This window comes from Callithrix jacchus, chromosome 2 (assembly GCF_049354715.1).
Source record: "Callithrix jacchus isolate 240 chromosome 2, calJac240_pri, whole genome shotgun sequence".
NCBI lineage: Eukaryota > Metazoa > Chordata > Mammalia > Primates > Cebidae > Callithrix > Callithrix jacchus.
Genome location: NC_133503.1, coordinates 68,471,513 through 68,481,443, shown reverse-complemented (window position 1 = coordinate 68,481,443; position 9,931 = coordinate 68,471,513). Strand labels below are relative to the sequence as shown.

General features: G+C 41.2%; 1 protein-coding gene across 1 annotated transcript; it reads right to left on the bottom strand.

Moving 5' to 3' along the window:
- Positions 1-8,580: 8,580 nt before the first annotated feature.
- LOC100397990 (high mobility group protein B3-like) lies at positions 8,581-9,430 on the bottom strand. The gene is made up of 2 exons (XM_017968866.1): positions 9,408-9,430; positions 8,581-9,073 (listed from the first exon to the last, which is right to left on the bottom strand). Exons 1-2 carry the CDS (start codon positions 9,428-9,430, stop codon positions 8,581-8,583), a joined length of 516 nt encoding a protein of 171 aa, XP_017824355.1.
- Positions 9,431-9,931: the final 501 nt, after the last annotated feature.

Sequence of the window (9,931 nt, the reverse complement as noted above, 5' to 3'; positions counted from 1 at the left end):
GCCATGTTGCCCAGGCTAGTTTTGAATTTCTGACCTCAATTGATCTGCCTACCTTGGCTTCTCAAAGTACTGAGATTACAGGCATGAACCACCGTGTCAGACCTCACATTATTCTTAAGGGTGAAAAACTGAAGGTTTCCTCCTAAGATTAGGATTAAGGCAAGGAGGTCTGCTCTCACCACTGCTATTCAATATAATGCTGGAAGTTATAGCTATAGTTGTAGTGCAGGAAAAGGAAATCAAAGGCATACAGATTTGAAAAGAAGACACAGGACCAGATGCGGTGGCTCATGCCTGTAATCCCCACCCTTTGGGAGGCCAACACAGGAGGATCACTTGAGACTAGGAATTTGAGCCCAGCCTGGGCAACATAGAGAGACTCCATCTCTGTTAGAAATGAAAAAATTAGCTGGGTGTGGTGGCATGCTCTTGTAACAGCAGAGACTCAGGAGGCCGAGGCAGGAGGATACCTTGGGCCCAGGGTTTTGAAGCTGGAGTTTGAGCTATGATGGTGTCACTGCATTCCAGCTTGGGTGACAGAGTGAGACCCTGTGTTCTATGAAAGGGCCTTATATGCAAAACGATCCCCAAATGCCAAAAGAGTCGGGGAATCAAAGAAGGAGGCACACAAATCCAGTTTGTCAGTATTGGGTGATTTATTGGGGAACTTACAGGTAGAAGCATGGTCTTGGGAAGCTGCAAAACAGGTAGATCTCTACAATTTATCTCCAGACCCAGGGCTTATATACCACAGGAAAATCAGGTACGTGCCCCAGGGAGGCAATGGGAGGTATCCCTCCAGAACAGGCAAGAATGCTATGTGCATCATCGCCTATAATTTGTGTGATAACATCAAGGTTGACATGTACACTAGCGATGTTAGGGACAGTAAATAAAGTAGAAATCAGGGCTCATTCCTGGGACTGGGACTAATCAGAAGTCAACATGGCAGGTTAGCATCCAAGATGGAGTCACTTTTGTCTCTACACTCCATGTCTAAAAAAAAGGAAAAAGAAAAGAAAAGAATAAAAAGAAAAAAAGATACAACTGTGTTTATTTGCATATATGATGATGATCTACACTGAAAATCTCAAAAAATCTATAGAATATTCCTAGAACTAACAAATGAGTTTAGGAAAGTTGCAGGGTATATGACAATCAAAAAACCAATTGTATGTCTATGTACTAGCAAGTCACACATGAATACAGCAATTTAAAGTACAATACTATTTACAATGACCCTAAAAGGTAAAATATGTAGGTATAAATCTAGCAAAAATGTACTAGACATATACACTAACAACTACAAGAAAGCTGGTTAAAAAATTTGAGAAGATCTAAATAAATGCAAAAGAAACTACTGATATAAAAAGCAAGAAAATACTTGTTCAAGTGTAAGTTTCAAAATACTGGAGCCAACTATTATTAATGACATGCCAAACCAATTTGAACAATTGTGCAAAGATTTTGTCTATGTGAGCCAATAACTACTAAAGTTCTATTTATTTATTTATTTATTTAAGAGACAGGGTCTCACTATGTTGCTCAGGCTGGTCTTGAACTCCTGGGCTCAAGCAATCCTCCTGCCTTGGCCTCCCAAAGTGCTGGGATTACAGGCGTGAGCAACCGTGCCCAATCTTTAAAATTATTTTATAATTTACTAAAAAAACTTACAGTAGGTCTCATCAGCCATTGAATTACAGTCTAGCTAGATGTAATTTAAAATAACATCCTGGCACAGTGTTCAGTATTATAGGCTCTCCTGTCATATGTCTGCACAATTTGAACACACTCAGGTACTTTGCATTAAGATCTCCATTTACCATCAACACTGACTTACTTAGTTTCTAATTCCCTGTTTCCCTGAATACGTAACTGGAACAAATTACATACTTATGTTCTGAATTACATAGACACACATATGTACATACACATTCATATTCTCCTACTGCCACCATCTCTACTTCCCTCTATTATTAAGTCCCACATAAACTCTCTTTCCCTATTACTGTTCAGACTCCATCTCTGAGTGTTCTCAGACCTGTGGCCCCTGGATTTAGAAAAATCCTCTAGGACATGAAACCCATATGCCACTTTGACTGTGCCCCATGCCCTGTGGGAAGATTTCCAACACAACAGGTAAGGGGCTGTAGAAAACTTTTCTCTTTTCCTCCACTGCAACAGAGACAGAGTAGGCCGAGATTGCCTACATCTTGCAGATATAGCTCTCACAAAGGAGACTCTGACCTACAGAACTCAAGGAAAACCAGTAGAATAGACAAGAGAGGACATCAGGCAAAGAATACAGAAGCTGGTGTCAACGTAACTTGGGAAAGATGATAAGTGTGAGAAGAAGGGATGCCTCTTTTCTTGTTTACAGGAGGTAGTAAATCAAGAAACTTCCTCTAAAAGTGCTTTAGAAAAATCCAGATTTGGCCGGGTGCAGTGGCTCACGCCTGTAATCCCAGCACTTTGGGAGGCCAGGTGGGTGGATCACCTGAGGTCAAGAGTTTGAGACCAGCCTGGACAACATGGTGAAACCCCATCTCTACTAAAAATGCACAATTAGCCAGACATGGTGGTGGGCTCCTCTAATCCCAGCTACTCAGGAGGCCGAGGTAGGAGAATCACTTGAACCCGGGAGGCAGAGGTTGCAGTGAGCAGCTCCATCTCAAAAAAAAAAAAAAAAGGAAGAGAAAGAAAAGAAAGAAAAATCCAAATTTAAGGCAAATGGCATTTTTTTTTTTTTGAGATGCAGTCTTGCTGTGTTGCCCAGGCTGGAGTACAGTGATGTGATCTTGGCATCTTGGCTCACTGGAACCTCTCCCTCCTGGACTTAAGTGATTCTCCTGCCTCAGCCTCTTGAGTAGCCAGGATTACAGGCACGTGCCACCATGCTGGCTAGTTTTTTGTGTTTTTAGTAAAAACGTGGTTTCACCATGTTTGTCACACTGACCTTGAACTCCTGACCTTGTGATCCACCCGCCTCAACCTCTCAAAGTGCTGCAATTACAGGTATGAGCCACCATGCCTGGTGGCAATGACATTTTTTTTGTCCCACTCTGCTGGTAGGCAATGACATTTTTAAAAGTATAAACATGGAGAGAGATTAAATGCCTACTCTCTAAAATCAAGAAGAAAGCAAGATGTCTACTTTAACCACTTTTATTCAGCATAGTATTAGAAGTTCTATCAACTGCAATGAGACTAGAAAAAAAGAAATAAAAGACATGCAGACTGGAAAGAAAAAAAGAAAACTATCCCTATTTGTAGATGACATGATTGTTTATACAAAAAACCCCAGGGAATCTACAAAAATCCCCTAGAACTAATAAAGGAGTTAAGCAAGTTTGCAGTATATAAGAGATACACATATAAATTAATCACATTTCTATAGAAATATAATATGATAATAAACACGAGGAAATCAAAATTAAAAGCACAATACCATTTATAATCACTCTGAAAAAAATGAATTACTTAGGGAAAATCTTAACAAAACATATATAGTATTTGTGTGCTGAAAATTATACAATTCTGAAATAAGATATTGAAGAAGATTCGAATAAATGCAGAGACATACTATGCTCATGGATTGGAACATTTAACATGGTAAAAATGGAAATTCTTTCCAAATTAGTATATAGGTTTAACACAATTTCTTTTCTCTCTCTCTATTTTTTTTTTTTTTTGAGTTGTGGTCTTACTTTGTCACCCAGGCTGGAGTGTGGTGGCACAATCATAGCTCACTGTAGCCTTGAACTCCTGAGATCAAGGGATCCTTTTTCTTCAGCCTCCCAAGTAGCTGAGACTACAGGCATGCACTTCCATGCCAGTTAATCCAGTTAATTTTTTTTGTCGGGGGTAGAGACGAGATCTTGCTTTGCTGCCCAGGCTAGTCTGCTTCAAGCAATCCTCCTGCCTTGAACTCCCCAAAGTGCTGAGATTACAGGTGTGAGCCACCACATCCAGCTAATCTTTCAAATCTTTTTGTACATATGTGATCTTGCTATGTGGCCTGGGCTGGTCTTAAACTCCTAGCCTCGAGTAATCCTCTAGTCTTAGCTTTCCAAAACTCTAGGATTATAGGCATGAGCTAGCATACCTGGCCAGTTTAACACAATTTCTATCAAAGTTCCACCAGCATAATTAAAACATTAAAACATTAAAAAAAAAAAAAAACCCAAGCATGGTGGTTCATGCCTGTAATCCCAGCACTTTGGGAGACTGAGGATGGTGAATCACTTGAGGTCAGGAGTGATTCAGCCTCCTGAAAACCAGCCTGGCTAACATGGTGAAACCCTGTCTCTAATAAAAACACAAAAACTAGCTGGGCATGGGGCTGACACACATCTGTAGTCCAAGCTACTTGGGAGGCTGAGGCAGTAGAATCACTTCAACCTGGGAGGCGGAGTTTGCAGTGAACTGAGATTGCTCCACTGCACTCCAGCCTAGGCAACAGAACAAGAATCCATCTCAAAAAATGAAACAAAGTAAAATAAAATTAGCGATAGGGTATCACTATGTTGTCCAGGCTGGAACAAACTGGGTGTTCACAGGTGCAATTATAGTGCACTATAGACTTGAACTCCTGGGCTCAAGTGATCCTCCCACCTCAGCCTCTCAAGCAACTGGGAAAAATGACATATGATGACAACACACCTGGCCACACCTGGTCATAACTAAAACATTTTTGAAAAGGAAGAATAAAGTGGGAGAAATCAGCCTGCACAATGTCAAAACATTATACAGTTATAGCAATCAAGACTGTGTGGTATTGACAGAAGGATAGACACATAGATAATGGGACAGAATAGAGAACCCAGAAATAGAGCCACATAAATATGCCTATCTGATTATTTTTAAAAGGTGCAAAAGCAAATCAGTGGAGGAAAGATAGTATTAAAAAACAGACTTTAGGCCGGGTGCAGTGGCTCACACCTGTAATACCAGCACTTTGGGAAGCAGAGGCAGGTGGATCACCTGAGTTCGGAAGTTTGAGACTCAGTCTGACCAACATGGAGAAAACTGTCTCTACTAAAAACACAAAAATTAGCCGGATGTGGTAGCAGGCATCTGTAATCCCACCTACTAGGGAAGCTGAGGCAGGAGAATCGCTTGAACCTGGGAGGCAGAGGTTGCAGTGAGCCAAGATAGCATCATTGCACTCCAGCCTGGGCAACAAGAGCGAAATTCAGTCTCAAAAAAAAGACTTTATTTTTTAGAGCACTTTTAGGTTCACAGCAAAATTGAGTGGAAAGCACAGAGATTTCCCATATACTCCCTAACCCACCACTTCCTCACACACAGCTTCCCTGATATCAGCATCCCACTCAAGAGTGGTACATTTGTTACAATCACTGAACCTGCATTGACGTATCATTATCACCCAAAGTCCAGTTTACACTAGGAGTCATTCCTGGTGCTATACATTCTATGGTTTTGACCAGTGTATATTATGTTGACATGTATCCACCATTATAATATCATATAAAATTGTTTCTTTTTCTTCCATTTTTTTTTTTTTTTTTAAGATAGGGTCTTACTCTGTTGCCCAGGCTGGAGTGTGGCAGCATGATCTTGAGTCACTGCAACCTTAACCTCCCAGGCTCAAGTGACCCACCCACCTCAGCCTCTCCAGTAGCTGGGACTACAGGTGCTCACCACTATGCCCAGATAATTTTTCTGTTTTTTACTAAAGATGGGGGTCTTGCTATGTTGCCCAGGCTGGTCTCAACTCCTGAACTCAAGCAATCTGCCTGCCTTGGCCTCCCAAATAGAATAGTTTCAATGCCTCAGAAATCCTCTGTGTTCTGCCTATTTATCGAGCCCTCTCCACAACCCATACATGTTTGATGATTCCAGAATATATGAGATTCTGTATAATTCCAGAATATCATCTAGTTGGAATCATACAGTGTGTAGACTTTTCAGATTGGCTTCTTTCACTTAGTAATATGCACTAAAGTTTCCTTCATGTGTTTGTATAGCTTGATAGCTCATTTCTTTTTAGCACTGAATATTTCATTGTCTGGATGTACTATAGTTTATTTATTCATTCACCTACTGAAGGGCATCTTGGTTGCTTCCAAGTTTTGGCAACTATGAATAAAGCTGTTATAAACACCTGTGTGCAGGTTTTTTTTTTTGAGACAGATTCTTGCTGTTTTCGCCCAGGCTGGAGTGGAATGGCACAATTGCGGCTCACTGAAACCTCCACCTCCTAGGTTCAAGTGATTCTCCCGCCTCAGTCTCTCAAGTAGCTGGGATTATAGGCACCTGCCACCATGCCCATCTAATTTTTGTATTTTTGTAGAAATGGGTTTTCACCATGTTGACCAGGCTGGTCTTGAACTCCTGACATCAGGTGATCTGCCTGCCTCGGCCTCCCAAAGTGCTGGGATTACAGGTGTGAGCCACCATGCCTGGCCCTGTGTGTAGGTTTTTGTGTGGACATAATTTTTACTTCATTTGGGTAAATACCAAGGAGGGCAATCACTGGATCATATAATAAGAGTATGTTTAGCTTTGTAAGGAATTGCCAAACTGTCTTCCAAAGTGGCCACACTACTTTGCATTCCCACCAGCAATGAATGAGCATTTCTGTTGCTCCACATCATTGCCAGTATTTGGTGTTGTCAGTGTTCTGGATTTTGGCCATTGTAATTGGGGCATACTAGTATGTATGTCATTTTTGCTTTAATTTACAATTCTCTAATGACATAAGATGATGAACACATTTTCATAGGCTTATTTGTCATTGTTATTATTTACTTGTTTTTTAGAGGCAGGGTCTTTCTCCCAGGCTAGAGTGTACTGGTGCCATCATGGTTCACTGCAGCCTCAAACTCCCGGCTTCAAGAGATTCTCCTGCCTCCGCCTCCTGAGTAGCTGGGATTACAGGTGTATGCCAACACACCCAGCTAATTTATGTATTTTTAGTAGAGATGGGGTTTCACCATGTTGGCCAGACTGGTTTCAAACTCCTGGCCTCAGGTGATCCGCCCACCTCGGCCTCCCAAAGTGCTGGGATTACAGAAGTGAACCACCGAGCCTGGCCATCACTGTGCATTTTTATTTATAATACTGCCAAACAAAAAACAGCTCAGATGTCTTTCAATGATTAAACAAATTGTGGCACATCATACAATGGTTATTACTTAGTGGATTTTTCCAGTTGTTTTTATTGTGGTAAAATAAATATAACATAAAGTTAACTGTTTCTAAGTGTACAGTTCAGTGGTATTGAGTACATTGTATTGCCATATAACTCTCACCACCATCCATTTATCGAACTCTTTTTATCTTGTAAAACGGAAACTCTATACCTATAGAACAGTAACTTCCTACTCTCCCTTTCCTCCAGTCCCGGGCAACCACCATTCTTTCTGTTTTTGTGTTTTTGATGACTCTAGTACCTCATATAAATGGAATTATCCAGTATTCATCATTTTATGTCTGGCTTATTTCACTTAGCATAATGTCCTCAAGGTTCATCTATGTTGTATCCTGTGTCAGAAATCTATCCGTTCTAAGGCTGACTGCTATTTCATTGTGTGGATATACCATATTTTGCTTATCCATTAATCTACTGATGAACAATTGGGCTGCTTCCATTTTTTTTTGCTTGTGAATAATGCTGTTGTGAATATATGTGTACAAATATCTCTTTCAGACCCTACTTTTTTTTAAAAAAAAGTAATACAGTTTATTTAACTTCAAAAACATTTCAGCATTCTAAACATACAAAAAAATAACAGAACATTGCAAATTGTGTGTAAGTACAGAAGGTTCTTGAACTTTGATGCGGTGGCTCTTCACTTTGCTGACAATGAAGAGTTCTACAGTTTGTTTTAAAACGAACAGTTTAAAAACTGTCACACTTAACTAACAAAAAACAAAACAAAGCAAAAACAACCTTCTCATGCCAGCTGATACCCCTTTGTTCACAGCCAAGATGGCAGCAGAATGCTATGTCACTATATACAGAAACAAGACAACCTGAAGCTAAATGGATGCCCACTGCAGAGTCAACAGGTCCAGCCTCACAGTGCACGCCCTGAGCTACAGCCCCTCCAAAAGGCATCTTTCCCGCAGCCTCAATGGCAAGCAAGGAGCATCAAGAGTTTGTCTCGGTTGTTTCATTCTTTTTATAAACTATAGATATGTGCAGTTGACAACTCAGGATTTTTGGCCAATAATCATATAGTTAACACCACCTTACAAATTTTTAAAATGGCAGAAACATCTTTAAATGCCTTGTCACACCAACAGCAAAGTGCACAGAGTGAGAAGAACACAAGGGTGCCTTTTCATTTTAAAAATGTTTGGAAATATGTACATCTTTGATACAGAATCAGAGCGCTCCAGACACCCATGGCCACTTCATGTAAACCACTGACAATCTCTAGAGCATTTTGAGAGACTACAATACGATCGTGATCAAATTTTGTAATTAGACCTAATGAGGGAAACAGACACTTCTCAAATAAGAGATGTGTCAATTACAGCGCTCCCCTACTCTAAGTATTCACCAGGGGACACATAGTTTATCCCTCCTCCTCCTCCTCCTTTTCTTCTTCATCTTCCTCTTCCACGTTTCCGGGCAACTTTAGCAGGACCCTTTGCATGATCAAACTTTCCTTTCAACTTACAGTCAGCAACATCCTTCCCATACTTCTCCTTCGGCTTTCCCACCTTAGTGATGTAAGGCTGCTTTTCACTGTCATTTAACTTGTTCCACATCTGACCCAGCTTTTTTGCCACGTCTCCAATAGAGATGCCAGGGTTTGTGGATTTGATTTTGGGGTAGAATTCCGAACAGAACAGGAAGAAGCCAGATGGTGGCCTTTTGGGGGCATTAGGATCCTTCTTCTTCTTGCCTCCCTTAGCTGGTCCATAATCCTTCATTTCCTGATCATAGCGCACTTTATCTGCCTTTGCCATTTCATCAAATTTAGATTTCTCTTTCCTGGACATTGTCTTCAATCTCTCAGAGCATTTCTTGGAAAATTCTGCAAAACTAACAGGAACCTCAGGGTGGTTCTTCCTCCTCCTCCTCCTCCTCCTCCTCCTCCTCCTCTTCCTCCTTCTCATTCTTCTTCTGATGGGGTCTCACTCTGTCACCCAGGCTGGTATGCAATGGCACACTCTCAGCTCATTGCAACCTCTGCCTCGTGGGTTCAAGCGATTCTCCTGCCTCAGCCTCCTGAGTAGCTGGAACTGCTGGTGTGCCACACCATTCCCGGCTAACTTTTGTATTTTTAGTAGAGACAGGGTTTCACCATGTTGGTCAGGCTGGTCTCCAACCCCTGACCTTGTGATCTGCCTCTCAAAGTGCTGGTGCTGGGATTACAGGCTTGAGCCACTGTGTGGGGCTGGGTTTTTCTTCCTATGTTTTTCTCTGCACAAAGAAGGCATAAGCAGACATCTTGCCCTTTGGCTTCTTGGGGTCACCTTAGCCATCGTGACTCTATTGTTTGATAGTCTAAGACCCTCCCTATTTTTATTTCTTTTGAGTATATATCTAGATATGGAATTGCTGGATCATATGGTAATTCTATTTTTTTTTATTTTGAGACAGCGTCTTGCTCTGTCACCCAGGCTGGAGTGCAGTGACATAATCACAGCTCACTGTGGCCTTGACCACCCAGGCTCAAGCAATCCTCTTACCTCAGCCTCCTTAGTAGCTGGGACTACAGGCGAATGCCACCAGATCCAGCTAATTTTTGCATTTTTTGTAGAGATGGGGTTTTGTCATGTTCCCTGACTGGTCTTGAACTCCTGGGCTCAAGCAATCCTCCTGCTTCTGCCTCCTGAAGTTCTGGAATTACAAGCATAAGCCACTATATGCAGCCAATTTTTACCTTTTTGAGGAATCATTATACTGTTTTCCACAGTGTCTGTACCATTTTACATTCTCAACAATGTT